We start from the raw sequence: 20,782 nt of genomic DNA on the forward strand, positions 1-20,782 counted from the left end.
GCTCAGCTAATGGGTTACAGAATTACACAACAAACTATTATTGTTCTTCTGACAGTTCCTATCCAAAGATGAGAACTATTTCAGGCTGAAACTAAAATGTGGACAAGGTGCATTCTGGACTTTTGACCAAATGTGACAACAGAAGAAATCATCCAAGGCTGGGACAAATTGTAAGGTTATTACAAGACTTTAAAGAGTCATAGCATTAATGTTTGCTACTTCCCTTCTTAAAACAGATTCAAAGTGTAAAAAATAGCATACAGTGTATGTAAGCTATAGCAACTGCACACAATTCCATGTAAAATAAAATACTTGATATATTTGTAAGTTCTTCACTGGAGCCAATCACCTTTAATGTGGGGTGAACTTTATGACATAGCTGGGACTATTTTTTTAGGTCTCTTAGCTGCAAAATATTTTGGAACATAACCCCATCATCGTATTCACTGCTTCTGTAAGAAAATAAAATGACTTTATGGTATTCAAAAATAATAGTAACTAAATCGCTATGCAATAAAACTTCCCCAGCACATCTCGTGACATAACATCACATAATAAAAAAGGGCTCCCTCATAAGCGGGATATAGCCAGATGTTAAGGAATATGTCTGAGGGACCCAATGAGTGACCCCCGATGAATGACTCGAGTTTATGCCTTAGCAAGTCGATTTCACCTACTATAAGGTTCAGTCCTTCCTTGAATCAAAATGAACCAATAGTTATTAACATTTTTTTTTTTATAAAAACAGACACCTATAAATGTTTAAATTGTAAACGTGGTAAGGGGTTTGTTTTCCTGCAGTTACTTCTTGTCGTGTAATATCCCTGTGCTGAGTAGGAGTTTGCATGGGCAACGCTCTTTCCCCACAACCTCCCTTCGTTATCGTTACGGGCTCTTTAACAAGGACAGGGTGAGCAAGATGTTGAGTAAACGCTTGCTTGATAGCACTCCTGCATTCAGAGGCTGCTATGAAAGGAACATCTTTACATTTACGAAGCAAACAAAACAGGAAAATGTTTGCTTCAAAGAGGATTACGTTTATAAATTAGAGAACTATTAAGTTGTTTTCAAATGTAAAAACGAATGTGCAAACTAAGGCTGTTATATAGTAGGCGCCCGGCGTTGCGCATGCACGTGGTGCACGCATTTAATTTATATGTTATAAGCGGTGGCGTGCGCGGCTAGGGGGCGTGGCTATAGACGTCGCCGCGACAGAAGCGCTGTGATTGGCCTGGCAGCGTCATGTGGCGCGGTAGCAGCGCGAAAATATATATTTTTTTGTTTGTTTCATACTTTTTTATTGAGATTTTACAGGGAAAAGCATACATAATAATATATCACAGATCTAGGTAGAGGGTGGCAGACCGCCACGGCACATGGCTATATGCCGAGTAGAGGAGGCATAACTCGAGTGATTTCAGATGAAGCGTTCTCTTCCCCAGATCTAAAGGCCATGCCCCCTTACCGTGCACCCCCCCAGCCGGGCGCGCACCCAAGAAGCCAGGTCTACATTTCCCCTTTATGCAAAAATATAAATTTTCATGTATTTGCTGTGATCTGCTCCGCCACCGCTCCCTGCCCTGCGTGCGCGCGGCTGAAGTATTGAACGCCAGGCCTGGGCACAGCCAATTGTAATTGATTCGCGCGCATAATATTACACGCCTCACAGAGATTGAACGTTCAAATAGTCTCATTATTTGTGTGGTCAAATCGAGATTTGTTAATCAAGATCACAGAATCAACGTCTCCATCTCACCAAAAATGTTTAAACAAGTCAACAAAAATTAAATAATAAAACAGAACTAAAAACGAAATCGGTGACCACTGCATCAATGTAGCATATTGTAACATGCATGTTGATAAAGCAGCAATACTACATTACCCCTTTTTCTTTTTGTTTATGTAAAGCATTTGGCAATGTATCATTCTACATTCTTACCTACGCTGGCAATCGCTTGGTGCTCCAGGATCTTGACAGCTTTATAACAGATTATGTGCCTAACATTATGGCTGCTTCAGTCAGTGTAACTCGGCAGCTACAATATATCCTTATATTACTAAGGAAACATTATCTATTGTTACAGTTTACAGCTCAAACTGCGGGGAATATTGGCAATGAAAAGGAAGGATCCAGCGCTCCACGGATTTGCAAAAAGTATCAAATGTATTGCGCCATACACAACGACCGTTTCGACCTTAGCAGGTCTTTTTCAAGTAAAAAGATGCCTTTTCACTTGAAAAAGACCTACTAAGGTCGAAACGTTCGTTGTGTATGGCGCAATAAATGTGATACTTTTTGCAAATCCGTGGAGCGCTGGATCCTTCCTTTTCATAGTTCAAGCTTGGATGATTGTGACAGGTATCCCTTTTGAACCAGCAGCACCGGTAATATACTGTTAGGTTTATATGGCTTATGGTGTGCAGCATATCACTGTTTATTTGGGAATATTGGCAGCACATTATTACAAAAAGGAAAGTGTTGCAAAAATCATCCACTGCATAAGATGTGTGCTAAACACAGCTATAGAAATCAAAGGATGCTCTAAAACTCATTCAAAATGGTATTACAAGTTGAATAATATTCTTTTTAAATACAGTATCTAATACTACAGAACTGATTTATTACAAAAAAACAACAAGATTTCACATTTTGCTGCTTTAATGATGTACAAAAAGTCAGAGATCAGAAGAGCTACAAAAAGGAACTTTTATTCTTAAAACATACTAGAATGGAATAATAAAAAAAAAAACACGTCAATCAATGGGTTTAGGGAGGCTGCATTTGCATCTTCTAGACAAAACTTGTAAAGTCAAACAGCAGCCAACACCTCATTCAAATGTATTGTTTTCCATGCACCTTCACATGAGCAAGGCTGGTGGCCCAGCCAATGATGCAAGGTGCCTGACACAGAGCCAACAACATGAGTTTCTAGTGTGCTACAATCAGGACCCGTTTGAATGAAATCATGCGCATGCAAATTGCCGTTTTGTATTATAATTAGGCTGATTACACATATGTTCAATGGATTTGTCTGCTCAGAATGATTATAAACAGACTTATTTATGGACCTCTTGTCTCGGGATGATTCCTCATTCTCTATGCAGTTCCTTGCCAAACCTGTATTAGGAACCTCAGGCCCAGCAGTGGTATTTGTCAATGAGATGGTGTACTCACGGTACAGCAAGAAAATGATCTTCTACAAAAGGGTTAAAAGGTGCCATTTGTTATACAAGAGTAAGACCAATGTATATGTTGCCTTTTAAATTGCTCTTTCACGCTCTCTACAATGGATTTGTTCATTCCTGTAACATCCCAGAGACGTTCTAGGAAATGTATGGTTACAGTTGCCTCTCACTGAAGCTAATGGTTTATTTGCCTAATTATTAAACATAATGCTGGATGAGGATTTTAATGAGTAGTTTGATTGTGGTGTTATCCCTCAGAACTTCTTTTGAGGGACATTATATTTAAGAACAGAACGTATGTATGTATTTGTTGTCAACTGCTACTTTAATGTTGAATAAACAAAAATATATATGTTGCTGTGTATACATATATATTGGAATGATAGAACCACTAAAAAGCTGTCCATGTGAACAGTTTTAATATGGACACAGGTCTAGGATTTATTATTACAATTCTGCAGTGATCCTGTATTATGTTTTAGGAGTCATGTTACCTTAAAATGTTAGCACGCCAAGCACCTTCTCTCACCACCTTCAAGACAAACCTGAAATCCCACCTCTAAAATGAAGCCGCCCAATAGCCTGGACTCATGGCTATTGTCCCACAGTCACTCCTACCAACCATTGTGACAAACACTGTTACCTACTGCACGTACAACCTCATCTGCTGTCTCTGTAACTCTCCCAACTTTCCACTTAGATTGTAAGATCTTGGGGCAGGGATTTCCTGTCCTATTGTCTGACTTTGTTGAGCTTATTATGTTATAATGCCCTGTACTGTATTGTTTTGTAAAGCGCTGAGTACAATGTGGGCACTATAGTAATAAATACATACATACAGTACATGATGAGATTATATCAACTGGATTAAATATGCTGGGTGGAAAATGTTCTACTGACTGACTGATAGGAAATCACAGCTACGTTAATTTTTATGGACTCATTTTCCTCCTGTTTATAGTCATGTAAATACGAATGCGTGTTCTGTATGTTTCCCATTCAATTGGAACGTCTTCACACATCAGCAAACTTAATAGAACAGCTGCCAATTAAACTGGATCTTTCTTTTACTTCAGATGTTATTTTCACTTCCAAATATACAAAGGCACAATTATGGGCGTGATTTCCTCACTGACTGCCACTGTGCCTGCACACTCCTCTTTACTAAGCACTGTTGGCTCCTCTGCTGTTAAAGAGGCTGAAATTAATCGATCCACAGCTGAAGTTAAGACAAAGAAATGCTAAAAGACTGGATAATCAATGTGGCCTGTGCAGAGGTCATACCGTGCCTATGTGATTGTACAGTAAGGCAGGTAATTGCTTCCGTCAGTGCCCATGTACTCAAATGCATTGTAGGATACTGACACCAACACTGTTGAAACAGCATGATGTTAAGCTATTGCTTCTCCCTTTGACATAATGAGCTGTCAGATTCGATGTTATGTACCCTCATTGCTCTCCCACCTCAGAGTCTTGCAGGATTAACAGTAAAAGGCTTCAAAACCTTTATCCATCTTGCAAACCCAGGCCAAATCTTATGGAGCCATGGTCTCTGAGCTCCTGGGATGATGGTGACATGGCCTAGCAGTGATAAGAGGGTATTACTTTTCACTTAACGTTTTTACCCTTTTCTGCAGGATACAAATGGTAACTTTTTGTCTTTTTGTATTGTAAATGGAGTCACAAAGTTGCAGGAGCAGCAGTCCTGCTCTTTCTGTACTGCTTCATTCCCAGGTAGCACCTAGCTATTGCTTCTCCCACAATACACTCCGGGATAAAGTTACTTAACAGAGCAAAGCCATAGAACACTTTATGTCCCACTGACTTCAAAATGGGACATTAACACTCTTTAGTAACTTTGGGTCGTAATGTCTTCAGCCAGGGGGGAGGGGGGTTTGGTTTCAGGAAGGGAACTTACATGAAGAAAACAGTGAGTTGGTGAGGAAATTCCAAATTCTGCCGCCTCAGAACTTGTCTTCACCTCGCAGGAGGTGTGCAATACTGTACATACAACGCACCACTTTACGCTGAATTTTTTACGTCATTTATGATGCAATGCCTATTGACTGTGGGGACCACTACTGGGAATCATTGAGGCATGTGACTCATGACATTACTCTGGCCCAGTAGATAAATAAATACACTTACTTTGAAAAGTAATTTCGAGCAGAAATGTTCTAAAATACACAACATAATGAAAGTCTTTTAAAATGTGTTAATCAAATGAGATTGTTCATTAAAGTGCGATATTGCGGACACGGCACTACCGCAAGAAAACGTTGATGGAAGTTAATGAATAACACCAAAAATCCTCTTGCTTTCTTTGAATCTGGGCCACAAGTCTTCCATGATTACAGTCGAGTTCATTGTTGATTACATCGTGTGTGCATCTATTCACATACATTAAACACAAAACTCTGCAAGCTGTAAATGAATATAAAGGAGATCACATTTTTTTTACAGTTCAATGTGATTATTTAATTAGGCAGGTTATACCAGATGATTTACTTAATGTAATGGAACCATTTGAGCGTATACTGTACGTCTACATTTCAGCCAAGAGAATAACTAGGAACACTATATATATAAAAAAAAAAAAGATAGGCTGAAGCCTTCCAACAATCACTGAGGTCAAATGCAAATTAATCTTGCACTGAGTGCAGAGAGCAAATAATCTGTGGTATTCTGATGTTTTCAATAATAGAAAAATGTGTCATTTACAGTTACTTGTAATGGCCAAAAAAGTATTCTTTCCGATGTCCTAAATCAGGGGTGGGAAAACTCCAGTCCTTGTCAGGCAAACTCTAAACATTGTCAGGTTTTCAAGATACCCCTGCTTCAGCACAGGTGCAGTCAAGCCAGTGATTGAGCCACCTGTGCTGAAGCAGGGATATCCTGAAAACCTGACCTGTTGGTGGCCCTTGAGGACACCAGTTGCCCACCCGTGTCTTAAATCTTTTTGCCATTTAGCTAAAACCTATTTTGCTTTCAATTACATTTGCTTTTCCCCCATATCTCACATAGCAATGATAAATGACAAAGTCGTGCCTTCAATGAGGACACACATTCCTTTTGAGAAATATTACAAATAAAATTATCACTGCTCTACTAGATTTTCCTTGCACGCATCAGTATGTTGTAAACAGGAACTCAGCCATCATTGAACAGGTTTATGTTTTACGCAACACATTGCTGGAAGTCTCTAGGAACTAGTTTGTGTGTTTAATCTTCTGAAACCAATGGCTCCCCTCCTTTTATTCTGTAAAGTTCAACTGTGGCCAAACAAAGAGAAAGAAAGTAAAAACATTTCAGCACACCTACTAGTAAGAACTAGGGAGCGGGAGACACACATTGTCACTAATTCTCCAGGTAGCAAAAGGTGTGTTGTATATTGCTGCACCAGAACACAGAAAGTGGCCTTCCAAGGACTTCCTTGTTACAACCAGGCTTAAGTTGCGACAGAGCAGAATAATGAAGGGGATGCCCAGTAATCCCAAGTGCTCCAAGGAAATCTCTCTTCTTCTTGTTCCCTTGGTCAGGGTGTTTTCCAGCCTGTACTTACAAGTGGGGTTTTGACCCAGGAAAATCCAGTCCAAGGTTGAATGACTGTTACTTAGGCACAGTAGTTCTTTCAGTCAGTGGGTTGGGGAATGATGCTTATGTGGAGGAAATTGTCAGGGTAGCTGAGGTGTTCACTTAGCCATTGCACCGGCGTCTCCAACATTGGTTCTATGCCATGTATCATCACCTGATACTTCTTCTCAACATCTAGTTACAAAGAAAGAAAAGACGTGCAAGATTAGCAAGTTTTGATACCCAGCCAGACTCACATGGTGATCGGTACAGTTGTTCATTACAAGTCTAGTATAGCTTACAGATTCTCAAATGTCTTTAAATGTACAAACCATGCCTGGCCCAGTAAATACATTAGTTACACAGGGCATTGTCCACACCACTGAGAAACGTGGTTCTCGAACCCCTCTTTCCATTCTTTGTAGTAAATATTTGGTGTGTTAGTAGAAATATATTTCTGTAATTGCACAGAAATAATTACTTGGGAGAACGGACTAGTACGCAGCTATTCATTTCACGACTTCAAGTAATGTTAGATGACACACTTGCTATTCTTTAAAAGATGAATTTGCTTTCATGCAAATATACATAATAATTTGAAATGAAACAAGTAGTTCATAAAATGTATAGGTTTGATTTTATGACATTTTTCTTGTCTTTAAGTCTTATAAATATTGCAGTAAAACACTAACATGATGACACTTGGATTGTAAGCTCTTCGGGTCAGCAACTCTTTTTCCTATACTTTTATGTCTGAAGCACATATTTCCATTATGTGTTATAATATTATGTCATGTGTATTGTAAAGTGCTATGTACCTGGATGGAACTATATATAAAGATTTGCATACACACTCATTAGCTATATTTTTAGGTTCATTTTGTTTTAACCGCGCATTGTGCACCAAACCATCTTTAATAACTTCTTAAAACTCCTAGCATTGCCTATAGTAAATGTAAAAGAAAATAAACATTTCTGTACTCACTATTATTCCCCCCCCCCCAAAAAAAAGAACAATATAGAAAGGTTTGTGTATCAAACCATTTCTATTAATCCCTTGATGATATGCTACTGTCCAGTGAGATAGAAGAGAGGTAGAAAGAACATGCATCAAGTCTGAGGATGCTTCTTACAAACCACAACAGATTTCAAGGTAGTGCATTTTCGAGCAGTACAGACAGATTTCTAACTGTGGTCTACAAGTTGTCTGCCATATGGAATGTGCATTATACTTTCAGGGGGGGAGTTTAATGCTAGTGTCTGTCCATTAAGGGTTAGAGTATGAATGTTTAATTATATGAAAGCTAAAGGAATGGTAACTTTTACTAATACTGAACGTGATTTATGAAGTTAGTGTATACTATGTGAGAAATGTCTCCTTAAGAGAAACATTCCATACAGTTTGGGCAGACAGAATGACTCGGATTCAATCTGAAGCCCAAATAGCCCAGAATGTCTCCTCTTCAGCTTGTGTTCTATCTGGAGATGAAGAATTGAGATCGTATGACGTATATGAGTTCATAACCATATCCTATACGCAAACAAGTTGTATAACTGCCCATCAAAGCTTTTCTTTCCATGTCCAGAGTAGAAAAAAGAACGAAGGAAACAGTATGTAGTCCTTTCTAACATAAAAGCTTGGGTGGAGGGAACTGATATTAGGGGTGGAAATGAAAGGAAGTTTAAAATTAATACACAACAAAGGAGTATGACAAACCCTCAATGAGTAAATACCAAGGCCAGATGCAGAGTATTTTAATGATCTTAACCTAAAGTTGTTAAAAAATGACATAAGAAGCAGGAAATGTATGAACACATCAGTTATTTGCGGTACCTTTTTAATGGACTAACAAAGCTTTTATACTGCCAGTCTTTCGTGAGTTTCCCTTGTATATATGTGGTCGTACTCATGCAGTTCCTACAATTTCATATTAAAAACATAAGTGGCAACTTCCAGCTCCAATTGGGCTAAAATGATAAGCAATATAGCACCACTGATGCATTATAGTCTCCTCCAGTCCTGAAAGGGTTTGCATACTTCTGCTTAAGGGAAAGGGGGCTACTGTAATGCTAGATGCGTATGGTAATGCAGTACGGTATTTAATTTATTTGTGCATTGATCATTTCCTTATAGACTAATATTGCTTATTTGACGGCCTGTTGTTCTTATATTTAAAGTAGGAGCAAAGTAAGTTATTTTCTATTTGAGAGTGAACCTGCCCATTCAGGTTTTTGTGATTACGAATAAGTTAACTTGAACATATTTCAAAAGTCGGCACTACATACATTGTACATTGCCTGCATAAAGAAAACTGCTATGCTGTTGATCTTTGGTTATATATATATATATATATATATATATATATATATATATATATATACACACATATATATATACATACAGCTGAACCCCGTTATAAAGCGATCCTCTGGGTCCACCAGATACGACTGCGTTATAACCTGTATCGCGATAAAAAAATGGCCGCCGCAAGCAGGGAACTCTCCCAGCTCTCCCTGAAGCCGGCATCGCAGCGGCACCCCCACGCAGTACTTACCCGGCATTTGCAGCAGCAGCTGATCTGTGTCCTGTGCAGAGAAGCTGTGAGTCTGCGAGAGGGGGGGGGGGGGAGCGGGGGAGGATCACACGGAGTCTGGGCCGGGATGTCAGCTGTCTGTGTGTCCCCCCAGGCCAGGAACGGCAGAGGTACAGGGAGGGAGGGGTAAAGGTGTGTGTATGGGGGGATGGGCTGTGCAGGAAGGGGGGATGGTATGTGCAAGGGGGGTGATGTGCAGGCAGGGGGATGTGATGTTCGGGAAGGCGGGATGTCATGGGCAGGGGGGTTGATGTGCAGGGAGGGGGGTGATGTGCAGGAAGGGGGGATGTTATGTGCAGGAAGGGGGGATGTGATGGGCAGGGGGGGATGCGATGGGAAGGGGGGATGCGATGGGAAGGGGGGATGCGATGGGCAGGGGGGATGCGATGGGCAGGGGGGATGCGATGGGCAGGGGGGGAGGCGATGGGCAGGGGGGGATGCGATAGGCAGGGGGGGATGCGATGGGCAGGGGGGGATGCGATGGGCAGGGGGGGATGCGATGGGCAGGGTGTGTGATGTGCAGGCTGGGGGGTGATGTGCAGGCTGGGGGGTGATGTGCAGGCATGGGGATGTGATGTGAAGGCTGGGGGGGTGCTGTGAAGGCTGGGGGGGTGCTGTGCAGGCTGGGGGAGGTGATGTGGAGGCAGGGTGTGTGATGTGCAGGCTGGGGGGTGATGTGCAGGCAGGGGGATGTGATGTGCAGGCTGGGGGGTGATGTGCAGGCTGGGGGATGTGATGTGAAGGCTGGGGGGGTGCTGTGCAGGCTGGGGGAGGTGATGTGGAGGCAGGGTGTGTGATGTGCAGGCTGGGGGGTGATGTGCAGGCAGGGGGATGTGATGTGCAGGCTGGGGGGTGATGTGCAGGCTGGGGGATGTGATGTGCAGGCTGGGGGGTGATGTGCAGGCTGGGGGATGTGATGTGAAGGCTGGGGGGGGAGATGTGCAGGCAGGGGGATGTGATGTTCGGGAAGGGGGGATGTGATGGGCAGGGGGGTGATGTGCAGGCTGGGGGGGTTGATGTGCAGGCAGGGGGCTGTGATGGGCAGGCTGGGGGGGTGATGTGCAGGCGGGGGGAATGGGATGTGATGGGCAGGGGGGAGTGGGATGTGATGGGCAGGGGGGAATGGGATGTGATGGGCAGGGGGGAATGGGATGTGATGGGCAGGGGGGAATGGGATGTGATGGGCACGGGGGGTGATGTGCAGGCTGGGGGGGTGATGCGCAGGCAGGGGGATGTGAAGTGATGTGCAGGTGCGGTGTGATGTGCAAAAAGGGGTGATGCGCAAGCAGGGGGATGTGATGTGCAGGAAGGGGGGATGTGATGGTCAGGGGAGGATGGGATGTCATGTGCAGGGGAGTATGTGTGTGTGTCCATCTGTCCGTTAGCAATAAAGCTTAAAAAAAAAAACGCTTTTAAAAAACGGGCGCCATGCTCACACTACGTTATAAGTGGATCGCGCTATATTGGGGTTGAGCAGCAAGCTTAAGCCTACAGGGGAACCATGTTGAATGGTTTTGAAGCAAAAGGTAGCACTATATGCTCATTTGCATGTCATTTCCCAGAATCCCTTGCTGCAGTGGAAGTGCTGTGTGATAATGGTGAAAGGCGGGGCTACAGACCTGTCTAAGAAATGCAAATGAGCATACAGACATACCCCGCATTAACGTACGCAATGGGACCGGAGCATGTATGTAAAGTGAAAATGTACTTAAAGTGAAGCACTACCTTTTTTCCACTTATCGATGCATGTACTGTACTGCAATCGTCATATACGTGTATAACTGATGTAAATAACGCATGTGTAACAGGCTCTATAGTCTCCCCGCTTGCTCGCAGCTTTGGTACAGGTAGGGAGATAGTATTGCTGTTCAGGACGTGCTGACAGGCGCATGCGTGAGCTGCCGTTTGCCTATTGAGTGATATGTACTTACTCGCGAGTGTACTTAAAGTGAGTGTCCTTAAACCGGGGTATGCCTGTACAGTAATATTTCCATTTGCTATATGCTTTGCTGTGGAGGGGTTTTGTCACTTTTTTTACCCACCATAACTTAACTAAGTATGTGTGTGTATATATATATATATATATATATATAGTTAAGTTATGGTGAGTAAAAAAAGTGACAAAAACCCTCCACAGGAAAGCAAATATGCAAATATAACTATGCTCATCTGCATGTCTCAGGCAGGTCTGCAACTCTGCCTTTCCCCATTATCACCCAGCATTCAGCACTTCCACTGCAGCAAGGGATTCTGGGAAATGACATGCAAATGAGCACACAGTGTCACTTTTTGCCTCAATAACCATTAACCTGTGGAGGGTTTTTGTCACTTTTTTTACTCACCATAACTTAACTCAGTATTATGGTTTAGCCTATCCCATAGCCTCTCTTGCATTCCCAGTAAAATCAACCCCACACTGATGAGACCCATCAAGGTCGAAACAGCTGTCTATGGGTGGTTTTCTGGGTATGCACCTTGACCCTGGCTGTGCTCAAGGCTGTGACCATGCAGCAAGCTTAAGCCTATAGGGAACCATGTTAAAAATGGTTATTGAGGCAAAAAGTGACACTGTGTGCTCATTTGCATGTCATTTCCCAGAATCCCTTGCTGCAGTGGAAGTGCTGTATGCTGGGTGATAATGGGGAAAGGCAGGGTTGCAGACCTGCCTGAGACATGCAGATGAGCATACAGTTATATTTGCATATATATATATATATATATATATATATATATATATATATATTTAAAAAAAAATTGTTTGTTTTTTGGAGAAATACAGGCATACCCCGTTTTAAGTACACTCGCAAGTATGTACATTTTTTTAAAATGGCAATACACCCGTGTACGTACGCGTGCTTCGCAAGTACGGACACCAGGGGACGGCGTGCGCGTGCTGCGGCGGTGTGCCCCCTCTTCCTCTTCCTCTCCCCGGCTCCCCTGGCTCTTCCGTTCCCCGGCTTCCCCAGCTCTTCCGTTCCCGGGCTCCCCCAGCTCTTCCGTTCCCCGGCTCTTCCGATCACCCCCCCCGAGCCCGCTCAGAGCCGCGCTCTAGCGCGCGTGTGCCGCTGCCTACTGCCCGCCCGCAACCTGCACGCCGCTGCTTGAGGTGGGGGAGGGAGGAAGATGGGACATGCAGGGGGGAGGGTGTGTGTGATATGTGTACTTGCTGTACTCTTCTCTCTTACTTTTTCCGGAACGGTCCTCCTCCTGCAGCATCGTGTTATGATGCCGTGAAGTCACCTGGTGACACATTGCCATGACAACGTGACATCATGACACTGCAGATGGAGGGCTACCCCTACCAGTATTGCCTGCACAATGAAGTTTCCAGTTTTACTTTTTTTTAATAATTTTTTTTTTTACTAAACTAGCAGCTACAGGTAACATACATCCTAAACCATAAACTAAAGTCATTGTCTAACTACCTAATCTCCAATGCGTATATATATATGCAGTAGTTCAGAACTGAATGTATAACAGAGGTGTAACGCAAATTCAGAAGTGTAGGACAAGCAGCACATATTAAATACCTCACTGATACTTGCATACTATAAGGGAGATTCACTAAGGTTTGTTGCGGGGTAAGAAGCCCGATCTGGCGTTAACGGCCATTAACTTGAATGGCAGTTAACAATGGAATGGGTGTGTTAACCTGGAAGTGACCCTAGTGAATCTATTCTATGCATCTAAGCCTGCCAGGACACAGTAGCCTTTCTCCCAATGTTAACTTTTATGTTTGATGCACTCATTCCCATTCTGTATTATTTATTTCCAGCATTTTGTCTTACTTATTTCTGTAAAGCATGTTGTACCTAGTTGGTGCTACACAAATACATAGATACATACATGCAATTATTCTACCTGAATGAAAGGAATAGCATTATTGGAGGTAGATTATGTCTGTGTAACATCTTAAGTGTCACATTTAAAGTGTCTGTAGAGTTAATTTTGGAGTTATCATCTCTGGACGGTTTCTTTCTATATCTTTAATCATGGATGCATTCTGACGATCTGGACTAACATTCTGATTAATTTCTTCAAACAGGTATGTTTCTGTGAGCAGAATTCCATCAAGTGCAACAGAATTTAAAATCTAATTAACAATTTGGTGTGTTTCTGAGAGTTGATTAGGCAAACCGTCCCTTAATTGTTAGTTAAATGCATGTGATCAGAGTATTTAAGACAGTCTATCTTGGCAGTGAGCCATATGACTATGTGTAACATCAGTGTGTCACATTTAAATTGTCTGTAGAGTTAATTTTTGAGTTGAAATTGGAGGTGAAGATTAGAGGAAGATCTGGACTCTGCACAACAACAACAACAACAACAACAACAACGCAACTGTGAGAACTTGACTTTCTAAATGCTGTGATTATTTGTACTCTTCCTATACTCCAATAACAGGGAAGTCTCTCCTCCTGCATCCCACTATGCGCTCCCTATTGCTTTTTCTGTTTACTGTATCCTCACTCCTTTGTGAATGTCTCTGTTCTCTCCAACTTCCCCACTGCACCATTATTCATACACCTCTCTCCCAAAAACTTCTTTACACCTCAATGAAAAACACCCACACAAATCCTCTATCTACTCCTTCCTGCTGCTGGGGATCTCGCCTGAACCCAGACATGCACACCTGATTTCACCCATGCCTCCCTGCCATCTCTTCCCCTGTAAATGGTGTTAACCTTCTGATTTAATACTAACTTTAAAATTCGCCCCACAAATCAAGAATGCCAATAGCCTGCACTCATGGCTATTGTCCCACACCCAGTCACTCCTACCACCCATTGTGGCCAAGCACTGCCATCTACAGCACTTATTGCCTCACCTGCTGTCTCTGTAAGTCTCCATCATAGCACTTAGATTGTAAGCTCTTCAGGGCAGGGATTTCCTTTACTATTGTCTGATTTTGCTACGCTTATGGTATTATTATAATTCCATGTACTGTATTCTTTGTGAAGTGCTGAGAACACTTTTGGCATTATATAAATAAAGACATACAATACAATGTCTGTAAGAAGTCTGCTTACAACCCTTGAAAATTTCAAGCTGACCATCAAATGTTGGACATAATAGGTACAAAAACAAATATATACAATTATACATCATTATAAACATGTTTTCTATAATACATGTAACGGTCATGTACATAATGTGGATTGATACAATGAGGCATGTTTTTGGAAACTGTTACACAAACCGAATATTGAGAAAGTGCTTTGTTTAGGTATTAAGCCAACCTATGCATTGGATGTATTCAGAATGTTTATATGTTAAACACAGACAAATAACTCAGCAACAACTAGTGTACAGCACAACAAGGGAAGGTGTGGTTGGATGCCAGAGGCCACCTTAGTTGGAGGATTTGTTTTGACTTGGCACTGCTAAAGGAACCTACAGTATTGTGAATAACACACACACTCCCAAGCACATAAGAACGTAATTCAAGTTACATTCTTTATTTAGGGTAGTGTTATAAGTTAGTTGACTAATACAAATATTATAGTCTCAATGATACTCTTGATATGAAAGCTGTCAACTACTCTGCATCAAAGATCGAATTATATATCCAAAAGGGAAACATGTTAAGACTAGAACATCATAACAACTAAATTAGGTTACTTAGCTGTCATAAAATGATGATGTGGTTAGAATGATTGAACATGCTTTCACTCTTATATACATATATGCTAAAGTCTATGTTATACGTTCCCACACCTTGTACAACCTGAATCATCTTCCTAAGAATAAATACTTTGACACCTAAAAAGTAGACTGAAACACGTTGAGACATCTACAAATCAAATTATCTTTTCATACAACTAAAAAGGGCAATTACTGTACTACAATAAAAGGCAAAATTAGGTGAGGGCCCTCACCTTGACAAAGGCTGCGTGGCAGTCGAAACAATGGATGTTTTGATGAATAAATCAATTGATGATTAAGTCTGTGTGCCTGGAAACTTACTTCCTTTTCCGTGACTCATTGGGGTATTACAGGATTCTTCTCATCTCCAGAAGCACCGGCGTTTTACAGTACCTTATTTTTCCACTGATGAGATGTATCATTCCTGCAATATCCTGAGTATTATTTTAAGATGGACGTCATAGTCAGATGGGACTAGAGTCCAAGTAAAATATATGCTTCATGGAATGAGATGAGTTTTCATCTTACACCCAGGAAGAATTACGCTCAATGGTGTAGTTGTCAATTCTAGAGAACCCTGAATGTTGTTGGTTCCAATTATTAAAATATTTATTGCCTTCTTTAAACATTTAAAGCAATTGTCGCATAGTACTGTAAGAATTTCCGACTCTCTTAGAGTGGCATATGTTACACCTAGTCAGGACATGAACCTTAACCCCAACTGTGATCAATTCCACTCAGAACACTGTTCCAATATTAGGGGCTTTTTTAATGAAGTGCAATAGTGCCATTTTGGCCCTGCCATGCAGGAAGTCCCATTGAAGTCAATGAGATATTCCATGCGGTATGTTTAAATCGATTATATTGCTCAATATTAGTACACCACCTTCATATTAAAATATTATTTAATTCAAATAAAAAACAGATAGATCTTACATTTAATTCCAGTTAAAAAAATGTGATAAAATAACTTACTCCGTAAAGCATGAAACAAAAACATAAAGCAACAATATAATGGAATCAGAAGTAGGAAGAGAATTGGTTTTGATCATGTCATAGTAACAACATTTTTCACTTATACAACAAGTGGGTGAAGTGAATTCCTATCCAAATACCTAGCAAACAGAAAAAGGACTACACTTTCTATTTAGATTTGAGTCAGCCACAGTAGATGGTGTAGAATTACGTTTACAGCATGGGAGGGGAATTAATTAACCTTCGGGAAGGCAGACCAGTTGGTTCTGGGAAATAAGACGGGCCAGTGATGAAGTAACGTGGGGGTGTAGGAAGGGAATAAAAACAAAAGCAACGAAAACTAAGACACAAATATGAACACAGAATGTAACTCAAACATAGTCCCGTGTGGGTAGTTGACTGGCTGACAGTTTTACATTGAAGTTTTCTATAATAAATAAAAATACTACTTGTGAGCACATTTGCATGTCTCAGACAGGTCTACAACTCTGCTTTCCCCCCATTATCTCTTAGCATACAGTACTTCACTGCAGCAATGGATTCTGGGTAACGACATGCAAATAAGCACACAATCTCACCCTTTGCTTATCTATTTTAACATGGATCCCTATAAGCTTATGCCTGCAGCATTACACAGCTTTTCCGCACAGCCCGGAAAGTGCATAACCTACACACAGACAGCCGAGGTTTTCTATAACAATCTTTAAATTGTGATGCAAAAAGGCTTCAGAAACTGAAGACATGGAAGAACAAAAAATGATATTCACTTAAAACCGTTTGGACAGTTTCACCTTAAGTCTGACAAATTCTTTAACCTCAGCAATGTTAATCAGTAAAAATGTGCTTAATTGAATCCATCACTGAGAAAAACCACAGGCTGAGATCTGCAGTGTATACATCATGCTGAAGGATTTTTGCCTCAGCCTGGCGGTAATAGTCAGTGAGGTCAGGTCAAAGAGGGTTAAACTAAGTCAGGATACAGCCAAAGGAACATACATCAAACGCTGAATTTAAAGGGCAATTAATCTTAGACAGAAATACTTCCTGGGGAATGAGATTTCAATCTTAAGAGCACAACACGATGTAGCAGTAAAAATGCTCACACACAAATGGAGAGTGCTTTTGTGCTGTGATCACAAACAGGAGGCACACTGCTTCCCAGTGAAGTATAAACCTGTTCAAAGTATTTACATTCATTTTCTTTCAAATCGGGACATTGAGATGGGGATTCCAAAATGATTTCTCATAAAACAAAAATAGAAAACTCTCTTGGACATGCACTCACAACAGGACAGATTAAAAGAGCATGGAAGAGATAAAATCACTGTCGCCGTCGAGGGGATACAGCAGGTCAAGTCACCAATAGAGCGGAAATCCCCGATCAGGTATGCGGAGTAATGTAAGGTACTTCACACACTGCCAAATGTCTCAGTTGATATAAAGGCACTCCGGGGCTACACCACAGGATGCCAGAGTGCGGGCCGGATCCAAAGACTCCTCACCGCATAGGGCTTGCACCAAGTTGGAGGCTGCCTGGCTTCACACTGCGGGGCAAAATACCGGAAATCGCTGAGAGGTAGCAGAGGCTGGCTTGTGTCAGTGTCCCTGCTTTAAAGACAGTGTGAAGTACCTTACATTACTAAGCATACCTGATCGGTATTGGTGACTTGAACTGCTGTATACCCTCGACGGTGACGTCACTATGATAGAGATTGTATCTCTTCCATGCTCTTTTAATCTGTCCCCTTGAGTGTATGTCGAAGAGAGTTTTCTATTTTTGTTTTATTACATTTTTATATGCAGTACTATGCTATGGAGCTTGCGCTTCTCTTTCTTTTATGTGTGTGTACACACACACACACACACACACACACACACACACACACACACACACACAACCAGGCCCTCTTTAGAAAACTTTTTTCTTCTCAAACTGTTAATTTCCAGACACTATCTGACCATCACTTTTATTGTGTGTGTGTGTGTGTGTGTGTATATATATATATATATATATATATATATATATATATATATATATATATAGTGTTCGACAATCCTATACATTTACTCGCCCGGGGCGGGTGGATTTAACCCCCAGGCGAGTAAACATTGGCCCAAGCAGCACACGTGTTTTTTTTTTAAATTTCCCCCGTTCGCGCTGAAATTTCCCTGCTCGCGCTTAAAAAAAAAAACAAAAAAAAAAACAAAACTCCCTACCTGACTGCTGTTTGGCGCGCGCTCCCAGGATTTGTGGGCGCGCGGCCAGGCTCTATATGAGCCCGCCCCCAACGAGCGGCCATTCTTTCTACCCGGACATCAAGAGTAAGTACTCGCCATGCTGCGGCCCCTCTGCTCCTTCCCTGCGATCCCCATGGTCGCTACATTGCTCCCTACTCCCCACCGCGGCAGCTCTCCTGTCCCCTCCTCCTGTCCTCGTCCCCTGCTCCTGTCCCCTTCCCCTCCTCCTGTCCCCTTCGTCTGCTCCTGTCCCCCTGTCCCCTTCGTCTGCTCCTGTCCCCTTCCCCTCCTCCATTCCCCTGCTCCTGTCCACTTCCCCTCCCCTGCTCCTGTCCCCTTCCCCTCCTCCTGTCCCCTGCTCCTGTCCCCTTCCCCTCCTCCTGTCCCCTGCTCCTGTCCCCTTCCCCCTCGATCCACCGATCGCTGCCCCGGGCGGGAGGTCCCCACTGCTGGCAGCCCGGTTGGCGTGCGGGGGGGGACGGGACTCGGCCATCACCACGTGACTCCCACCTACCGCCAGCTAGCTTCATGCCGCCGCGGGCTGGGGGGAAGAAGCAGTCTGCAAAGCTGCTTGGCCGCGCACTGAGAAGACATGCCGGCGAGGGGAGCAGGGTAGTGGCGGCCACTGCGGGGCTGACTGTCCCCTGGGGGATACCTCGCCACGTGCCTCCCACCCACCCGGCCTCCCCAAAGCTTCCAATATGCCCGCGTGAGGTATGGGGGGGGGGGGGGGGGGGGGTGTCGGCCTGCAACCCCCACGAGCGGGGGGTGGGTGGGGGAGCATCGTGGTGGTGGTCGTGGCCTTTCCTTCCCCCCCCCGTGTGTGTGTGTGTGTGTGTGTGTGTGTGAGCAAGTGTATGGGAGCATGTGTATGTGTATGGGAGCAAGTGTATGTGTATGGGAGCATGTGTATGTGTGTATGTGTATGGGAGCAAGTGTATGTGTGTATGTGTATGGGAGCAAGTGTATGTGTGTATGTGTATGGGAGCAAGTGTATGGGAGCAAGTGTATGTGTGTATGGGAGCAAGTGTATGGGAGCAAGTGTATGGGAGCAAGTGTGTATGTGTATGAGAGCAAGTGTATGGGAGCAAGTGTATGTGTATGGGAGCAAGTGTATGTGTGTATGTGTATGGGAGCAAGTGTATGTGTATGGGAGCATGTGTATGTGTATGTGTGTATGTGTATGGGAGCATGTGTATGTGTGTATGTGTGTATGTGTGTATGTGTATGGGAGCGTGTGTATGTGTATGGGAGCAAGTGTATGTGTGTATGTGTATGGGAGCAAGTGTATGGGAGCAAGTGTATGTGTGTATGGGAGCAAGTGTATGGGAGCAAGTGTGTATGTGTATGAGAGCAAGTGTATGGGAGCAAGTGTATGTGTGTATGTGTATGGGAGCAAGTGTATGTGTATGGGAGCAAGTGTATGTGTGTATGGGAGCATGTGTATGTGTGTGACACCAGAGGTACCCCCCCAATCAGTCACCACCCCCCCCCCAATCAGTCACCACCCCCCCAATCAGTCACCACCCCCCCAATCAGTCACCACCCCCCCAGTCAGTCAGTCACCCCCCCAGTCAGTCAGTCACCCTCTCTCTGTGTATCACCCACCCTTTGTGTGTGTCACCCACCATTTCTCCCCTCTGTGTCTCTCCCCCCACACTCTCTCTTTCCCCCACACCCTCTCTCTCCCCCCCCACACCCTCTCTCTCCCCCCCACACCCTCTCTCTCTCCCCCCTCTCTCTCTCTCTCTCTCCCCCCACTCTCTCTCTCTCTCTCTCTCTCCCCCCACTCTCTCTCTCTCTCCCCCCACTCTCTCTCTCTCTCCCCCCACTCTCTCTCTCTCTCCCCCCACTCTCTCTCTCTCTCTCCCCCCACTCTCTCTCTCTCTCTCTCTCCCCCCACTCTCTTTCTCTCCTCCCCAACTCTCTCTCTCTCCCCCCCACTCTCTCTCCCCCCACTCTCTCTCTCTCTCTCTCTCTCTGCCACCACTCTCTCTCTCTCTGCCACCACTCTCTCTCTCTCTGCCCCCACGCTCGCTTTCTCTGCCCCCACGCTCTCTCTCTCCCCCCACTCTCTCTCTCTCCCCCCACTCTCTCTCTCTCCCCCCACTCTCTCTCTCTCCCCCCCACTTTCTCTCCCTCTATCTCTCTAACCCCCCCACACTCTGGATCTCTTATTTACCCTATATATCTTACTTGCCCTATACTACGCCGAAATAACCTATACTGCTGTCTTCCAGATCTGACTCAAGCTTCACACGGAAGATATCGGAACCCCCCCTAACCCAGAAGACAGGTAACGAACACCTCCCCTCCAATGTGTAACATTGCGGGAATGAGGTACCTGGACATTGAGGGACTGCGGATCAGGTAAGATCCCAGGCGGGATTACTGCTTTAGATATTGTGAAGCGGGGACGTCCAGACACTGGTTAAGGGGTTCGGGAAACTAGTCATTCACATCTGGCTTTTATTTCTAGATCTGAAATTTACGCACACACACACGTAACAAGGCCTAATTGTAGTATAATGTAATACAATAAATACATTTATGTCAAAAATTAATGTTGT

At 43.3% G+C, this 20,782-nt stretch overlaps 1 protein-coding gene across 3 annotated transcripts in view; it reads right to left on the reverse strand.

Annotated features, from left to right (window-relative positions):
• Nucleotides 1-2,693: 2,693 nt before the first annotated feature.
• ATG5 (autophagy related 5) overlaps nucleotides 2,694-20,782 on the reverse strand; it is a 160,314-nt gene continuing 142,225 nt past the window's right edge. For 2 of the 3 annotated variants that reach the window (XM_075597545.1, XM_075597546.1), the window contains exon 8: nucleotides 2,694-6,954. In XM_075597545.1, the coding sequence (XP_075453660.1) occupies nucleotides 6,818-6,954 (137 nt within the window). In that variant the 3' untranslated portion in view covers nucleotides 2,694-6,817. The remainder of the gene's footprint in view (nucleotides 6,955-20,782) is intronic. The other variant, XR_012801112.1, reaches the window with a different exon arrangement.

This window comes from Ascaphus truei, chromosome 4 (assembly GCF_040206685.1).
Source record: "Ascaphus truei isolate aAscTru1 chromosome 4, aAscTru1.hap1, whole genome shotgun sequence".
Classification (NCBI taxonomy): domain Eukaryota; kingdom Metazoa; phylum Chordata; class Amphibia; order Anura; family Ascaphidae; genus Ascaphus; species Ascaphus truei.